The sequence below is a fragment of the Megalops cyprinoides genome, chromosome 11, assembly GCF_013368585.1.
Source record: "Megalops cyprinoides isolate fMegCyp1 chromosome 11, fMegCyp1.pri, whole genome shotgun sequence".
In the NCBI taxonomy this organism is placed as follows: domain Eukaryota; kingdom Metazoa; phylum Chordata; class Actinopteri; order Elopiformes; family Megalopidae; genus Megalops; species Megalops cyprinoides.
Genome location: NC_050593.1, coordinates 33,865,864 through 33,884,874, shown reverse-complemented (window position 1 = coordinate 33,884,874; position 19,011 = coordinate 33,865,864). Strand labels below are relative to the sequence as shown.

At 41.2% G+C, this 19,011-nt stretch overlaps 2 protein-coding genes across 2 annotated transcripts; one reads left to right on the top strand and one right to left on the bottom strand.

The window, feature by feature from the left end:
• The first annotated feature begins 6,400 nt into the window (after positions 1-6,400).
• On the top strand, positions 6,401-11,284 carry LOC118785693 (ATP synthase subunit beta, mitochondrial). Its single transcript, XM_036540559.1, has 10 exons — positions 6,401-6,537; positions 7,724-7,906; positions 8,029-8,203; positions 8,752-8,873; positions 9,046-9,230; positions 9,323-9,481; positions 9,822-9,944; positions 10,256-10,468; positions 10,704-10,905; positions 11,033-11,284. The coding sequence occupies exons 1-10, from the start codon at positions 6,432-6,434 to the stop codon at positions 11,128-11,130; spliced, it is 1,566 nt and encodes a 521-aa protein (XP_036396452.1). The 5' UTR covers positions 6,401-6,431; the 3' UTR covers positions 11,131-11,284.
• A 2,330-nt stretch (positions 11,285-13,614) lies between these two features.
• LOC118785397 (retinol dehydrogenase 7-like) lies at positions 13,615-18,901 on the bottom strand. Its single transcript, XM_036540011.1, has 6 exons — positions 18,875-18,901; positions 18,687-18,725; positions 17,161-17,491; positions 15,850-16,108; positions 15,286-15,449; positions 13,615-14,800 (listed from the first exon to the last, which is right to left on the bottom strand). Exons 1-6 carry the CDS (start codon positions 18,899-18,901, stop codon positions 14,544-14,546), a joined length of 1,077 nt encoding a protein of 358 aa, XP_036395904.1. The 3' UTR covers positions 13,615-14,543.
• Positions 18,902-19,011: the final 110 nt, after the last annotated feature.

Here is a 19,011-nt window from a genome sequence, read left to right as displayed (position 1 = left end):
ACTGATCTCCTTCAAAGACGCACGTCTGCAAACAAGTTTGCATTCCTTGTGCCCAAGTTATTCAGTCAGAACTGAAGCTGGCATGGCTGCAAGTTATGACAGCAGTCCAAACAGGCGGTGTGCCTGGCATAAAGCGAGTAAGAACGCTCCGTGGAACACTCACGTCAGATGGCCCCTGTCTGCGCTGCAGCTTCAGGTCCCCGCTTGCTCCGTGCCGGGCGCAGCGCGGCGTGCAGACAGTGAGAGCGGCGATGCAGTGAGGTACAGTTAAATCCCTGAGTGTGCAGCGGCAGCAGCCATCCTGAGGCAGAACGTCTGTGTGAGTGGAGGCCGGGCCCCCTTTCCCCTCCTCTTTTAAAGAGAGGTGGGACCTCACCCCCGCAGACGGCCTGTGGGGGGCGACCATTCCCTGCGGTTTGAGCTAGACTCAAAACTACTTTCAGGAGTAAAAACCTAAATCGAAGTCATCTGAGGGAGCATGATTTAATTGCTGTTTAGTCTGTTCTCATAGATGCTGCAAGTACAACTTCTGGGAAGCTAACAGAGACACTACAACATCTAGTATTATGCTGTGCATCTGACTAAAACAACTTACTAACGCATCACAATAAACTCTTTGTGGATGAAAGAAAATGACTGTTGTTTTTAGTGTGTTTCCTGTTATGGTGAGAGGCACAATCACTGACGCATATGTTTCACTCTGACATCATTCAGCTGTGCCATGTGTGTCACAAAGAAAAAAGGACATCCATTTTTAAGGCCATCAAATATGCACATCTGTTTTATGATCAGCCATGATTTGCCATCACAGTTCCTTATGTTTTGTAATAAGAGACAGCTGTCTTTCCATGACAGTCAGGGGATTTTCAAGGAGAATCTGAGAATTATCATGTACATTTTTAATATGACCAAAAGATCTGAAATTTGTTTGAATACTGTATATAATGCTATCAACAATGCTATCAACACAAAGAATCAAAATGAAATCTTAGGATTCACTGCTAAAGGCAAGTATTCATTGATAGCTATTCAGGTGAAAGTATGAAAATAGCATATATTAATAGACCTGTTGTATTAGTAGACCTTACTAATATGAAGGGCAAACTGTTTATTTAGATTTGTTAAACATTGCTTGAAAGTGCATCACACAGGTCTGGAGATGGTGACAGGTTAAAGCGCAATACAGAGTTATAATCAAGTATACAAATTTGAATTTTATATAATCTGTGCGTTGTTGAAATGATACTGGCTGGAAGATCAGGTATCGTAGAATATGCTTTGTGCACGACTCGTCTATGTACAGTAGGCTAATTCATACCTTAAAGATGATCAGTCCAATTTACTTTCAAAATTTATGAAAAACATCCTAGATAGAAGTTATGCAGTAAAAAAAAAACAAGGAATAGGCTACAAATGCTGTAAATTTCAGTAAAAGCCATGCGAACGTTTTCGTGCCTTTGGGTTGTTCCGTTTCTACTGTCGTTTGCTGTCGGTTTTTAAGCCCGTAATGATCCCTGAGCCAAAATTCAAAATTCAGGCACAATCCATGTCATTACCGGAAAATATGTGGTAGGCTACTCATGTGCACAGAGACTTTGATCTTGAAAATGGCGTGGTCATGGACTCACCACGGCGTTAGGTGGGATGAATTCAATCACGTGTGAACAAGAGAAGACCGATAATTGATATCAACCCAACTCCAAATATGAAAAAAACACATTAAAGCAATGAACCCACTAATGGCAAAAATAGCCTCTTGTGGAAATTGATATATAAGCACGCACCAATTGATAAGAATCAGATGTGACAAGGTATTAATCCTTATTATCTCAGTTTGAGGAACTGGGAAGAACACATATCGCGAAGTGAATACATCCACAATATGCGCGCGCCCGTGTGCGCGTGTAGGCAGTCATAATTCAGTTACCGAAATATTTCATCCGCGTCTTTCTTCGAGATCAAAAGACTGCAGAGCAGTATTTCATCTTTATTTCCAGAACAAGGTGCACATGTAGAGCGTGCGCTACATGGCCGTTGGAGAGAAGTTGGCCGGCAGAGTTCATTCATCTCAGCGTGAGAGTGTAACCCGAGAGCGGGAGTGGTGCGCACAGGGCGATCCTGCGCCGACTGGTCGGGGAAGCGCACAGCCCTTCGCCAGCTGTGCTCGGGCAGCGAGGGCGTTTTATTCCAAACCCGGAGGCACAAAACAATCAAAAGAGTGCTGTCACACAAATATGCCGCGCTGAATAACGGCTCAGTGCAAATCCGGTGCCGAAACATGACTTATTTATGTTGAAGGGGGAAAAGGGGCTAAAAAATCGATTCTGGACACTTTTGAAATACGTATGAAGTGTGTGAGAACGTGTCTTTTAAAATCTTTTCACAGTTTGTTTCGGTTGGCATTTTGGAGGGAGATGATGGCAGTGTAGTCTTCTAGTGGAACGTACATTTTTGTGTAAAGTTTCTGAGCAGCGCTTACAGCGCTTAAATGAAGTCTTTTCTAAAATTCACTGGGGTTTCCTTTCCCGTAAGATACACCCACTTCTATTACTTCTAATACTGTTACAAATGACACGAAACTGATATGCCTGTAAACTATATATTGATATTTAGTTTGATATGGTATCTTGAGTTTAGTTTCCATGATATTTACCTTAGATTCACCCCAACATTCACTACGCTAGCAGGGCTGATTATACAGTATATTAATTTTTACTTTCTTTTTTACAATTTTTATATTGCACTTTTGAGTTCTATATTGAGTCTTTGTTGATTAATGCTGGCTTTAGAATTGAAATACAGTATGCAGCCAGTTGTTTGTGGAAAACAATTGTGGATGTTTGAATACACTTACCCTGGCAGAAATGGATGGAATAGATTGGGTTTCTGCCGAGGACATGTCCTTGGTTTATCATGATGAATAGGAGAAAAGCTACCGTGAGGACTTAATTTTCCTAGCCCACGGTGATGACTATGTGTGACAGATAAATTAAGTTTCCACCTGCATACAATTATCCTGAACATCTCAGTAAATCCAGTACTACATACCTCTGCCTTTGGAGAATGGGGCAGGTTAAGGTTTCTTTTCTGAGGAATGCTCATTTGATCATTATTTTTAATAACATTTGAATATTCTGCATTTTTCCCCCTATTTCAGTCTTTCTGTAAAATCCATGGTGTATAAGCTGCAGTGTTTTAAGGGTGTGTGTGTGCATTTACATAAGCTCGACACCAGCACTTAAGTGGCTCAAAAATGTTCCACTATTTCATGCTCTGTAAAATGTTCAGTCACAATTTTTCCACTCAAATTTAGCAATCATCACACATTATTACTACATATCACATACATCACATACTATTACCACATACCACATACCACACAGTAGCCACGTGCTATTACCAAAGGAAAATTACATTCTGTTGCATTTGAAATGAAATGTTTTATTATAAGGAGGGAATGAATCAACTAAAATACTCAAACAATAATTATCAGGAATTTTCTAGTGAGTACACACACCTATAACAACCAGAAATTCTCACACAACTTAAATAAATGCAATTTGAAATCCATACATAAGTCGCAGCCAGTTATTTACAATGCATATTTGCATTATAAATAAACAGATCCTTGCAAGAAACAGGTCTATAAAAGCATGGTTTGTGAAATTTGAGTCAGACACTAAGAAAATATCTATCAAGTGGAAGAGGAATGTATACGAAACACACCAGCAGGAGGTTATGGTCTCTCATAGGGGAATGCCAAAGTATGATATGCAAGTATAATAAATGTAAAAGGTTTCAAACTTTTAGCATTTTGTAGCACCATTTTCTTCCAGCATTGCACACACAGAGGTAAAGGGCTTCCAGATGCTTTGCAAACACATGATAAATTAATTAGAGGATCAGAATCTTCTCTACAAAACAGGTGTCTATACAATAAGGGAACATTCCGGAATGCTGACAGGTGTGACACTAAAGCACAGATCAGAGAAGCTATGATTTTTATCAATACTCTTCAGTTAGGCCTATACTTACAAAAGTGCTTAGAGCAACTTTTACTTCTGAAGTTGTCAGATACGTCCTGAGAATTATGTGAGTTCGTGTTTTTACCCAACAGCCATGAGGCTCTGCGTAGTTTGCTAGGGTGAAAAATTTGCACAACTTCAACAAAAGCTGCAAGGTTAAGCACCATTGCCTTAGCAGTCCAAGTAATGCGTGAAAATAATTTTCAGTTAATAATGTTATTAGCTTGGCTTAGACACAATCATTGCCTATTATGACACACATTACATTCCATAACTGAAAATGCTTTTAGCAATTTACGTACATGTCACTTTTTTTAACTGATTACAAGTCTAAGGATACAGAATGATATATATCTATCCTGAGGAGGGGGAAGATGAAGCATTACTGAGAAAATGGATTTCAATCCACAGTAAAGATCAAGGCACTGTTTGCCTGAGACTGAGAACTGAGGTGATTATTGTTTTTGGCCCACTTTCCTTATTGAATGCCAGCAAAAAGAAAAGAAAAAAAAAACTGGCAAAACACACACAACACACTTTGCCTTGTCAAAGAATGTCATTCAAATTAAAGAATATTTTGTTTTTGATAAAGTTTTATGTTTAAAGATTTACTGACATACTTATTTAACTGTCAATGTTTAATACATGTTATATATTCATTGAAGTTTGAATAAACATGTCTGTTTCTTCAATGCTTTTCATATGTGCCATTTTAACCAGTTTACAGAAGACCTGACGCAGGCTTTGACAACTCAAATGCACACTCCTCACTATAGAATGTTCGTGTTTTTATGGTGATTTAAAAGCATGCCATTTCGTTACTTTTAACTTGACCTGTTTGATTCCACTAAAAAACACTGCAGCACTAAGACATACAAGGTATTACAAGTTTGTGGCATTGCATGATGAAAACGTTACTGCATATATTATATTATATATATTATATTTGGTACCTTCTGAAAGCGATCCTGTCTGACATTTGCAGTCTTTATCTGGTTTGTACTCGCTACAACTCAGTTTTTTTTTCTTTTCACATTGACTTAAGGCTTATATCACCTTGTTTCTGTAATAGTTACCATTGCTTGGTGTGCTTTTAAGAAAGCGCTATATAAAAAAAACAATACGAATTACAGGCTACTGTCATTAATGAAAATTACTTTAAAAGAGCATTGTATAGGTGCGTCTTAGAATTATTACATTCTATTTGATTGATCACTTTCAAATCTGTCTATTTTTGTTTGATTTTATTCCATTAGGCTATAGTCGGTTTGATGGAAATGAAGTCTTCCCATGCTTGTAATCTAACGTTACCGTAATACTTCCGTGACTCACACGTGAGGTGTCAGCCCATGCATTTCCTTACTGAAATTCAAGGTCGCGCCAGAGCAAACTGCTGCCAATTGCACGAGACTGCACTGCCCCCTGTGGAATAAATACTCACCGTGGGACAAAAGCATGAAAGGTCCTCCCATTACTTTGAGTTTTGAAAAGATTAATCTGATTGACCATACTGATCGACCATGTTGTTGAGAGACTGTGCAGTTAGAATAGTTAGGACAGTGTTAGGACAGTAGTTGCGGAGGATTTATCCTGAAATCTGGTGTCAGCAATAATAAATCGTGTTGGTCTGGTCCACAGACCCACTGTGATCCTTATTTTTGCGTTTCATATTTGTAAATCCCTACTGTAATTTTAAAATACGGATAAAGTCTCTGATTGTGAGGTGTTCAAGGGGTTATGTTGGAAAAGCTATGTGTTCAGTGAAATGACAGTATCTGTTTACGTTTAACCTAGCAAGAAAATGAAAAGAACAAAACCAGCAGCACATTCGCAATAACAGAAGGCGACTGAGAATGCACTCTTCTCAACACGTTAAAGTAAAGGTAACAATTCAACATCTGAAAAACTATGCCCCTTAAGCTGAAGATAGTTTGAGTGAGCATTTGAATTCAGTTGTTACTGGTTTAATTTATTTACATTTATTATTATTATTATTATTATTATTATTATTATTATTATTGCCATGAAAGTCAGAGAAAAACATGTTCGCAGCAGGGCGCAAGTATTGAAGGATCATGGGTTATGTAGTATCAAGGAGGTCTATTGTGGTAGTACTGGTAGTGCATGTACAACCTTTATGTAAAATAATATATACTCTTATATTTATTTAAATTACAGACTCGTATCGATATTCACCTGAGTGGCAGTGGTATCTATACAGCACCAAGATTTTGCCCATCTTTGGTAACGTTAATGTATATCCTGAAAAGTTTCGGCGCAATCCTGGCGCGCTCAGTCGACTAACTTTGACGTAATAAGTGCTGCGCATGCTCTGTTGAACGCGACACCGGAGCCGTATAAAAAGACAAGCAGCGCTGTCCCTTTCCACCTTCAGCCATTTTAACCATGCTGGGTGCTGTCGGACGCTGTTGCACTGGGGCACTGCAGGCGCTGAAGCCGGGGGTCAACCCCCTGAAGGCCTTCAGCGGTGCCCCAGCTGCTCTTTACTCGCGTAAGTCCATCAGAAGTATGCACGTAGCCGTACTTGTGGATGTTATGTTTTTCTGTCGACCCCATTGTGTTTAGCCTGTTAGCTAACTAGCTAATGAAATGGCTACATGCTGCAGCTTAGAATAGGCCCGAAGTTTTATAGATAAGTCTTTGTTCGTGCTTTTTACTTTAAATAAAACATTAACGGGAAGATGCACTGTGTACGTGCGCGTAAGACGTGTATTTCGTTGGAAATTGCTCTTGGGTATGCAACTTTGTGAAATGGATGACCTTTATTTGTCATGAGGGGGCCGGTGTTAGCTGTCTAGCTTGCTAGTGTGTACGTCAGGTTTGAATGGGCAGGTCTGACGTTAGGCCACTGTAGCTTGACTGGCAAAGTCAACATGTGCAACCGGTGGCGGTGTATCATTATCAGTGTTTATCTTGCATTCATCATTGGTGCATTTTTCAGTATTTTGCACTGTTGTTGTATCGAATCGAGTATAGTTGACAGCTTGGACAAAGATCGAGCTGACTTACCTTTTGAATGTCAGTAGATCGCTAGCCAACTCGTAGCCGACCTTGCTGTGTCTGATTAGTGTCAACGCCAGTGTCCATTTAAGACTTTAAATGCCGGCAATGGGGAATTTAGAGCCTGCTAGCTAGCCTTATATCACTGGCTTGCTGGTGTGTTTATAACTGTCCTAGTTGTGTCTAACATTTGTTGATTGTTAGCTACTAGCTACTTGGTTGCCATTATGAAGTTGGTTAGCTAAGTTAGTTCTCTTCAATATGAACAAACCGAATCAAGTTGTTTCGTTTTTAAACTAACATGGCTAGCCAATCTAATGAAATGCCGCTATAACCACGATCAAACCGCTCTACTTGGCGAAGCCTTTGAATGTTAGGAACGGTAGGTGCGAGTTGTCCTTTAACTGGGGCGGGGGGCGGTGGTCTGGTTATCTAACGATCGTGCCCCAGTGCTAGTCGGCGTAAAGTGCGTTCACGTCTTATCGTGTTTCTGTTGTTAGAAATATAACTGCATCTCAAACAAAATCAAAGCCAAAACATGTTGCTCATGTTGTGGTGTCAAGATATGACCCTTTACCATGGCACTCTGACCTCCACATAGTATATTGTCACTCAGTGAATAACTTAACTACCAAATTGGTTGACAGGTAATGGAAGATTGTTAATGACCTTTACAGGTAGGAACTATGCCGCTGCGGCTGCTCCTTCAGCCAAGGCCGCTACTGCCACTGGCCGCATCGTAGCTGTGATCGGTGCCGTTGTGGACGTGCAGTTCGATGAGGGCCTGCCCCCTATCCTCAATGCCCTGGAAGTCGCCGGCCGCGAGACCAGGCTGGTGCTGGAGGTGGCACAACATCTCGGTAAGTGTTGATGCGCAACAGCTTGGAACCCAGTGTTGGAAATTGAAACCAGGAATTTCGCTTTGTAGTAAGAACACAAGTCCTAAGTTTAGGAGTCTGAAAGCTGTTGTGTTCCTCCTCAGGGGAGAACACCGTGCGAACCATCGCCATGGATGGTACAGAGGGTCTGGTCCGTGGGCAGCAGGTGCTCGACACTGGGGCTCCCATCAGGATTCCTGTGGGTCCTGAGACCCTAGGGAGGATCATGAATGTCATTGGGGAGCCCATTGACGAGAGAGGACCAATCACCACCAAACAGTGAGTGTACCAGCAGAGCTTAGATTAAAACTCAGGAAGTTTAATTTTTACATAACTGTCATTGTTGATCTGTATATTACCATCGATCCTCAATGTCTGTTCATTGCATGCTGTACTAAAAAAGCCAGGTTTTACTGCGCAGTGCAAAACTTGCCTAACCTTGCAAGTTAGTTGATCCAAAAGTGTTTGGTTTTTTTTTTTTTTTTTTATCAGTTTTGGTGTGTTGATATAAAGGCTATTTGAGCAGAGATAAGTGTAGGATCCTGTTGTGTGTCTGTAGGAGCCCTCTAGTTACTGTAGAAATAAATTAAAAAAAAAAAAATGTGAGCATATGAATTACATTAATTGCTCTAGTTTAGAAATGGATATGATAAATCACATCTGATATTAATATTTATGAAATGACAACTCATTTGCCCTTATTGGTCAGTTGATTTAGCTGAACATATCGCCACACAGCAGTGGTCCTGCAGCAGCATTAATTCAGTGAGCTGACCGTCAGAGCATTTGGCAGCATGTTTATGGGATGCAATCATATTGTTGTGTAGGACGGCCCCCATCCATGCTGAGGCTCCAGAGTTCACAGACATGAGTGTGGAACAGGAGATCCTGGTGACTGGCATCAAGGTGGTCGACCTGCTTGCCCCCTACGCCAAGGGTGGTAAGATCGGTAAGTATATAAGCAGAAGGCTCTGCTTTTTTTGGGGGGTGGGGGGTATTTTCAAGAAATTGGGATCTTATAATCATGAGTGTTATGTAATAGTCATACACCCAGTTTAATGTAGCTTGATAAAGTGCTTCCATGTCAGGGACCAGTACTCACTCAGTGTGTTATTGTGCAGGTCTTTTTGGTGGTGCTGGTGTGGGCAAGACTGTACTGATCATGGAGCTGATCAATAACGTTGCCAAGGCCCATGGTGGTTACTCCGTGTTCGCCGGAGTGGGAGAGCGCACCCGCGAGGGAAATGACTTGTACCATGAAATGATCGAGTCTGGTGTCATCAACCTGAAGGACACCACTTCCAAGGTGAGACCAGCCTCAGGCAGTTTTAATGTTTTGCCCGGTTAAACATATGGACATGCTGTTCAGTCCCATAATGTTGCATGTGCACCCTGTAGGTGGCGCTGGTGTATGGTCAGATGAACGAGCCCCCTGGTGCCCGTGCCAGAGTCGCCCTGACTGGTCTCACTGTTGCTGAGTATTTCCGTGATCAGGAGGGACAGGATGTGCTGCTCTTCATTGACAACATCTTCAGATTCACACAGGCTGGGTCAGAGGTCAGTTCTGCAGGCACTGGTTGGCTATGCAACGCTAAGGGTCTGTGACATGTTTGGAAAATGGACTGAATTCAGGTGTATATACCCAATACATGGTACATGTCTTTAAAGATGCGCCACATTCCATGGGTTTTTTTTTTTTTTTTTTTGTGGAAATTCTCTTGACCCTTGGATTTAAGATGTGTTGCATTGAAGGTGGGGTTGGAGTGGCAGTGTGACAAAGGGCTACAGCTACATGCCTCATAAGCATAAATTTGTCATCATAATAAAGACTGCTCACATGCACCAAAATATTTCAGAGTGAAGGAGTTGGAGTGAGTTTACCCTCTCCCCTGTTCAGGTGTCTGCCCTGCTGGGTCGTATCCCTTCTGCTGTGGGCTACCAGCCCACCCTAGCCACTGACATGGGTACCATGCAGGAGAGAATCACCACCACCAAGAAGGGTTCCATCACCTCAGTACAGGTAAGAAGTGTGGAGTCAAGCCTATCTTCACTCAGCAGTGTGTAGCCTGGTGGGGAAAAAACAGGGTTGGTAACAAATGTTGCTGGTTCTATTCCACATTGGGACACTGCTGGTGTACCCTTAGGGAAAAATTCATAACCCAGAATTCCCTCAGTAAATATCCTGCTGTGTAAATGGATAAACTCTGAAAAATGTAACCTGTGTAAGTCACTTCAGATAAGAGCATTTGCTAAATTCCAGTAATATATCTTGGAGTGAGGAAGCATTTCTGTCTATGGGACATGTATTTAATGCTCTGTGTTGTGTTCAAGGCTATCTATGTGCCTGCTGATGACTTGACTGACCCCGCCCCTGCCACCACCTTTGCCCACTTGGACGCCACCACTGTACTGTCCCGTGCCATTGCTGAGCTTGGCATCTACCCTGCTGTGGACCCCCTGGATTCTACCTCCCGTATCATGGACCCCAACATTGTAGGAGCTGAGCACTATGATGTTGCTCGTGGTGTGCAGAAGATCCTCCAGGTATGTCCTGCTTTTGTAGAGGAGATTTTGTTAATGTATCTTTGATGGTCATCCATGGGGAGTGGTCTGTGTTTAACTTGCTGAAAAGGAATAATTTGGTATGGCTGTTTGGTATAGACTGCATTGGTAGTTCTTGAAATTATAAAATGGACGTTTCAAGATGCAGATGCTTTGAGTTTGTTTTTTTGCAAACGTTCAGTGATATTTGTCTGATGACCAAAATGCTGCCTTTCAGGACTACAAGTCTCTTCAGGATATCATTGCTATCCTGGGTATGGATGAGCTGTCGGAGGAGGACAAGCTGACCGTGGCTCGCGCCCGTAAGATCCAGCGCTTCTTGTCCCAGCCCTTCCAGGTGGCTGAGGTCTTCACTGGTCACTTGGGCAAACTTGTGCCCCTGAAGGACACCATCAAAGGATTCAAGAGCATTCTTGGAGGTATGCACCCCTAAGCTTGAAGGATCACTTGCGGTAAAACTGCTCCCTGTGAGGGTAAGCTGAGTTCAGCTGCCTGCGCTGTGAGGGTATTTCCAAACACTAACTACGATTATTTTTATTTTTTTAGGCGAGTATGATGCCTTGCCCGAGCAGGCCTTCTACATGGTTGGTCCCATTGAGGAAGTAGTCCAGAAGGCTGAGAAACTGGCTGAAGAACATTCGTAATTGACTTGATAGGAGGAGGGGTGGGGAAAGCTATTGTGGGAGGAGCACTTGGTTTGTATGTTCAAAACTGTATCTGTCATCATGATAAAGAGTTCTATTTAATGTTTCCATTTTAAGGGAAAGATGAGGATGGTATTAAAAATCTGTCTCGTGACTTTGTCTTGGCTTTTTCTTGCCACCTTTTTCAATAAATATAGTGCTGAGCACTTGAGGAATATTCTGAATTGGCCATGTTGGAATTTATTGTACATTTATTGATTTTAAAGCAAATTCTAAATACTAAATTATGCTAGTAGCCAAAGTATGTGGCCTTAGCCAGAAAATCATTGGCTTTAATATGACACCTATAGCTCTCTTTAATAGCAGGCCTTTCTGTTAGGTCTTAGCCATTAGTTAAATAGATCAATGTCAGATTAAAAGCAGTATTAATGTTTGATTTGCTTGGACACACTTTCACTTCAGCATGGACCTCATTGTAGTTTTCAAATTTAAAGTATGTAGGTTAAATCTGTTTTTTCCAAAAACAACCCAAGGGTTATGAGAACAGAATGATTTCTTGATTATTTTCCCTCATGACATGAATGGTAGTCAGTCTTTTTTCTGCATATCATTGTTGTGTGAAGTTAATGAGATTATTTTTTTTGAACACCTGCATTGCCCTGATACTAGTAATGAATGCTTTATATCAGCTATCCCTCAACTACCCATCTGAAGCAGTTTTGTTATTGTGACACCGTAATAGTGGAAAATGCTTGCATTACGCAATCTGAAACCTAAGAGTAAATTTCATGTACAAAGCAAGTTAAAGAATGTGATATTAAATATTACTTTTCCATTGTTTTGGAGTAAAACGTTGGTGCAGTGTATTATAACGGTACCACTAAAATAAGTATATGCTAGTTATACTTGTAATCCCTTGCTCATTCAACGGGACTTTTTTGGCCTCTTATGTGTAGGACCTACCCAACTCGCTCCCGGTCGAAAATTCATAGATTCAAGACACTGCCAAATAAAGATGACGCCGGGAAATAAAGATGAAGTAAACGCATATAAAATACGAGGGAAAACTAAAACGCAATCACTGTCAAAGATGATGGCGTAAACATGAAAGAACTGCATTATTCACAATAACACAGCAGGCTGCAGGCCCTACAGGTGCCATACTCTCAAGGCAAGGTAATTTCCTTGATGGGTTCGTTTTGCATCTTAAAAAGATGCATTAACCACCTAAACGGTCAGGAAGTTAAAGCCATAACTTTGAGTTTTAGAAGGAGGCTATAGAAGTTTTCCCTTTTTCCACATATGGAAGACGTATGTCTAAGAAGCTATGTCAAGTCATGAACAAGTTGTCAGAAATTAACCATAACCACGTGAAACTGAAATATCTGTCAGACTTTCGCCCGTTTAGCTAAACTCGTGCTTTGCTTTGTACTTTGTGTCTGCTCGTCCCACATTAGCTTCAGTTTGCCTCGGGTTTTGTCTCGGCTTTGACATCGGACATATCTCTGCAACATCTGGTATTACAGAAATGACCCACTCAAACATCTTGATTCATTTATCAGTCATCTTATTTTTGTTAACTAGTTAGCATTAGTTTTATATCCTTCATTGGTGGCTGCATCAGCTACTTCCGTGTTTGACCTGTGAGGACCTATATACGTCATTGATTGCAGAAGGACAACGAGTAGAGCTGGCTGGACAATGCCTGACCAGAAGTTCTATTGAGGGGTATTCAATGGTTAAAATAATAATAATAACAGCAATAATTTATTATTTTTATTAATGGAATATTTTAGTTCAATAATAATATTATTATTACTGTAGAACCATCTTGAACTGTTCATGCATCCTGTGACCAGTAATACGAAGGTGCGGCACATGCATTATGTAACTTTTGAACTGGACCCAACGAGTAGCATGAACAGCAGTTAGCTCAAAACTTACACTCAAAATACATTTGTTGCTTGTGTAAATTGTTACCCTTGTGTGTATTTCCAAACTTCGCATAATTGTGTACCCCGGGAGCTGATTGTGATACCATCCCAACACCAGAGAGCATTAGATGCTAGAGCATAAGTGATTTCGCTCTGAAGTGCACGGCACTGTTGTAAACACTTTGTGAACCAGATCAATTTCCAACAGATGGATCCTATTACTGAAAAACGTTGTTCAAATATTTGTGACAGTTGGAGTTGCCCTCCTATGTAACACACATTGAACATTTTTGTGAGTGTTGCAACTCAAGAGTAATAACGTTATTTCTCAGTAGGCTGTCATTTTATTTTGCTTCTAAATTTGTCAGTGCCTGATGTAGCTAAAGCCTTTTCTGTATGAAATAAAACGTTTCAAAAAGCTTAAATTCAAATTTCAGACAATAAAGATTGTTGCCAGTTGTAACTGACAAACCTCAAAAGAAAGCATCCGACACAGATTTTGAAGATTTGATCAGATGTTTTATTTCTCTAGCATTTGCATAGGGTGGAGCACAAAGCCCTGGAAAGCTTAGGTAGTTACATTTTCTGTCCATCATACATCAAAGGATACTGACGTTTTTTCAAAACAGTAATTAAGTCATATTAAACGATAATTAAAGATCATAAATCAAGTATGTCATCCAGCTTTATAGTACTATCCCTATACTACCCAAGCACCCAACTGTTCCAGCCATCTTAACATGCCCCTGCTTCCAGCATTCCACCCCACCTGCCCCTCTCACCCTCTCACCCCTGTCCCAACAACTTGGGATCTAATATTTTCAGCAGTTGCCCACCATGGCATCACTGCTGTCAAATAGGGCCCACGTGTCTGAACTGTAGTTAACAGCCTTGCTGTTCCCCCCCTTTGTTGACCTTTGCTGTTGCTAGGTAACAGAGGAGAATGTGTGGTTCATGAGCAATATACATTGACTGCAACGCCCTGAAGTTCCATTGTTTGAGTCTGAAAATGACAGAAACAGAAATTCTCCAAACATAGGTTAACGGTTTTCTCTTGAGAAGTGATGTCTGTCATCCTTGAAGTCTTCAGAGCATGTCTGGGACTTACTACTGTCCAAACAAGGTAACAGATTTTCCAGGTCGTTATATGCAGATTTTAAGTCTTGTTGACTTTCTTTGTGAACGTGAGATTTTTAATGTTATATTATTGTATTTCGATAGTGTATCTTAAAGGAAAAGTTAGTTTCCTTGCAGGTTGCAGGAATTCTGGTCTTACATGAAACTATTTGCTTCCTTCAGATGGATAAACCAAGCCCATATTTCATAGAACAAAGACAAAGTGCACACTGTGGTCTTGTGCACAGCTGCAAAGGGACAGTGTACTCAACAAAGAACATGTCAACTGAACTTATTTCGTTTACCTCCACCGATGTGCATCATACTCTATAAGAGTGGATTAGATGGATTTTTTTTTTTTTTTTAAGTTTTTGCAACGTCAACCTGGTTTGGGTACACCATGCGGTTATCCTCGGGGGTAGGGAGGACGATCCTGATGGAGAGGTCAGCGATGAAGGAAGGGAGGTAGGACAGAGGCAGCCAGAGGAGTTTGGCATCCCAGCCCGCCCCATACCGAGTCCGGGGGTGCCGTGCCAGCAGGGCGTGCTGCATGCACCGCGTCACCTTGGAGATGTCTGAGCTGCAGAGGATGCCCATGCAGAACTTCTGAGCTTTCAGATCTAGGACATGGAACAGACATTGTCATGAAGAGTGGTCATGGGATTGCATCTCACCCCAAACATTATCAGCACTGCGTCACTGCCAGTATTGCATCAAACAAGCGTAATCTCTGGGCTTCCCCTCATCAGGAAGAGACGTCCCTGATGAAGGGTGTTGCACCTCACCCCATACAACATCATTACTGCATCACTGTCAATAGTGCTTCAAGCAAGCATCATCTCTGGATTTGTTAAAAAAAATACAATAGACCTCTGAAGGCCTCTTTTCACCCAGTCTGATCTCTTGAGCATGCAGCTGACCCGTTGATGCTCTCGCCTGAACTGGTTGAGAGATTTGCTGAGTAAATACTTGGATCTAGCAATAAGACCACTCACAGCCATCTTTGGCCCCCCTTATTGTAGGATTAGCTCAATTAGTATAAATACATTTCTCAAGGTGGATTTAGCCAATGTTCAGGTTATACTCTTTACTAATTTTTACTTACATTCATCCAAATACTTTGTTCCGTACGAGTCCTTAACATCCGTGGGGAGCTGGTTCCACAGCCTCTGCAGGTCCTTCTCAATAAGATCCACGTTGGTCATTCCAGTTTTAAAAAAGCCCGGCTCAATGATGCTGACTTTCACTCCAAAATGCTGCATGTCCCTCCTAGACACAGGGAAAGACATCCTAAACATTTACTGTACATTCTTGCAGGGGATGAAATGGATATGAAATCACAGCTATGAGAACTGACTGTCTATGTCATTGGATCCTATGCGTCAGTAATGTAAAGATAGTTTCCTCTCCTCATGCAGATTTGTGCCATAGTGGGTATTTTTTATCCATGCTGTCCGGGTAAGCTTTCTTAAGCTAATAAATAAACTTATCAGATCTATATATATAATTTCCTTAAATAACTGCTCTTTCAATCTCAAAAATGTCCCAAATGGTAGTAAATATCATGTCAGCTCTGTTATTTTTGGAGATGCTTTTTGTGGGTCTTTGTGTGAAGGGTGGAAGTGCATGACAAATAGATTTAATTCAACATGAGTGCCAGATACTGTACCTTAGGCTGTCTGAGAAGGACTCCACACCCATCTTGGACAGGCAGTAGCCTCCCCCGTTCAATGCCACCCGTCCCAGGACACTGGCCATGTTGACCACCCTACCTTGGGCCTTTTTCAACAGAGGAAGGAACTTCAGGGTCACCTCAATCAGCCCTATTAGGTTCACATCCAGAACCTTCTTAAAGTCTTCCAGCTGCATCCACTCTGTAGGGCCAATTGGAGTGGACCTTCCAGCATTGTTTACCAGACCCCAGAGACCTGGAATAATGTCAGAAACTAATGAGGTTTTTTTGCCACACAAGACACTGTCTTTAAAAAACAATAGCTTTTAACATTAACAAGTCAAAGTCTGAACTGTGATTACTAAATTAAAAGGAAGAAGATCAGCAGTGTTGCTAGACCAATAATTATTTAATATCCATGGAAGTTCTTTAATTAATTAAGGTTTTATGCTATACAACATCTATCAATCAGAAAAAATAAAAATCCTGAGGAATTCATCGAGTTTCTTAAGATACAAAGCCATGGGAATGTCAAAGAGCAGCTAATACCACTCTAATCTAAATCTACTTTAATCCCTACAGGGATATATAATGCATGGCTCTCTCTGTTCCACTCTTGGAAGGTACATGGGGGCACTGAGGAGAAATAATAGGGGTGGTGTTGCTTGAATCCTGCTTCATGTGCAGCCAATGTTGCCTCAAAACAAAGTCAAAATGCAGTCAAAATACTCCAAATGCAGTCCTCCGATGCACTCGCATGCAGCCAACAGCTGTTTTTCACACTACGAGTCACACAGTGTAGTCGAGTGGGCACTCATTGGACAGTAAGCACTGCTCCTCTGACATCATCTGATTAACTTGCAGCCACCTGACGAATTGCAGGGTGCCTGAGAGACGTGAGACGAGGAAACCCTGACAGAATGAAGCGAAATGGTGCCGCCACTGTGAGCTCCCACTGACTGTCAGAAAATGAAATGTCTGAGACTGAACCCTGGCCGTACAACTCAGTTTACATTCAAAGTGAACACCTTAACCACAGGGTTACTCAACAGACAGTACATTTTGGGATATTAAAATAATCCTGTAGCCTACAACCTGAATAATCAGTTCAGCAGCTATGCTGATACATTTTCCACCCTTTTCCAAAAAACAGGTGCTTAGCAGAGTGGTAAATGCTTTTTTGCATAGAGGGCAAAAGGTAGCTCAGATGCATGCCCACTCATGTGTAAGGGCATGTGCTGTAGTTAAGTTCTCAAATGTCAGCCTTTCCCAACGCCTGACTTGCTTTCCCCTTGGTCGCAGCCTTACCGTACTCTCCCACCTCGGCGCGTACGAACTCCACCGCGCTGTCTATGCTGGCGCTGTCGGTCACGTTCAGCATGACCGTCTTCAGCCTCGCTGAGGTCACCGCCTTCAGATCGTCCGAACCTTTCTCGGTCATGCATGACGCGATGACGTTCAGCCCCCGCTCGTCGAGCTGCCGCGCCAGCAGGTTCCCGAACCCGCTGTCGCAGCCCGTCACGAAGACCCATTTGTGTTCAACGTCGTCGATTTCCAGAGAATCTCTGATATACCAGGCAGCGGTGAGGACCACTGCAGTCACCACTGTGCATGACAATAGGAGATTAGAGAGGAATACCTGAAAGAAAAAAAGGAAAAATAATAACCATCTATATTTATTCATAATCCTGACTGAAAAGGAACAACGATCTATGAAAGAAAAAAATGCACATACCTGATCACTTTTTTCCCTCTTAAAAATGCTTTAATTGTTGTACTGTAATTGTCATAGCGTTGCATGAGCAAATCCAGATTGTTCATCTTAAATTTGACAGAATCCATCCGTAAGACAATGCATGGTTAAATTAATGGAAAATTGAGCTTTTTGAACATGCTCTTTGGCTGTATGCTTGGTATTTAAAGGGGGTAGGGGTTTACTACGTTTCGTAGTTCCTCTGCATCTATGGATCCTGGAGCTCTTGTTAATATAGAGGGGGTTATGAATGCAACATGACAAATTGTTAATAACAAAAACCTGGTTCCCTCTGCCAGCAAGTGCAAACTTGTCTGAAAATGTCTTTCCAGCATGACAGTTGCCCAGAGTATTCCTTTAAATTTACAAAGAAATGGACGTGTGAACATAAAATGACTTTTCCTAACTGATCATCTAAATATGTGGTTTGAACTCAAGAAAATAGCCCAGAAATGAAAACCAATAGAACTGAAGGACATGGAGCAGCCGAAGCAGTCATAAGCCCCACACAGAATTACTAGAATTCCAGGAAGCACTACGCAAAGTGTCTCGACAGCATAATCCATGCCAGAAGAGGATTTCCAAAATACTACTCACAGGGATGTGAATACACATGACCCTTGTGTTTTCTGGAATAAAAGCAACTATTTGTGAACAATTATTTGTAACTTTGCTATGTGCACTGATATTACATTATATGTTTTAAGCAGAAAAAAGCAGAAAAAAATGATCAAATATGTACAGTTTGTGTCTTTTTATAGAGTGCTTTTTATTCATATCGAGTCAGGAGTATGAATAAATATGGAGGGTCCTGTAGATGCACGCCTGCCAAAATCATTGTCTCATTACATTTTGACGTGAACATATTTTCTGCAGGTTACTGACCATACCAGTGATTTATGCTTTGCTACTGCAAAGCTTGTATGTAAAAATATGTTCTTTTTTCCTCTGAAAATATATTTCATGATCAGCAACAATTGCTATGCAACATAGTATTCAGTACTTAATACTAAAATAATACTTATAGTATTATAATCCTTAAAGTTAATAACTGAATTATTGTAATTACTATTGATCTCACCTGAATAATGCCATCTGGGATACTCTCCTCTTCAGACACCTGGAACAAAAAGGAGGGTTAAGTTTTACATGTGTATATCTGTCAGCTGGGAAGAAAGTGCCTACAATGAGTTTATTGAGGCAAGTGTTCTGTATACATAAAGCATTTCCTGGTTGTATTTACAGAATAAATCAAAACATGCTACTTACGTCTGAGGACAGTATGTTCCTGTCCATTGAATTTTAAGACCTTGTGGACAGCACTGGAATATGTGCTCAGTAACAGAATGAGAATAACACCTCCAATAGGTACCATCTTATTTTAGCTAAAAGGTAACATGACATTT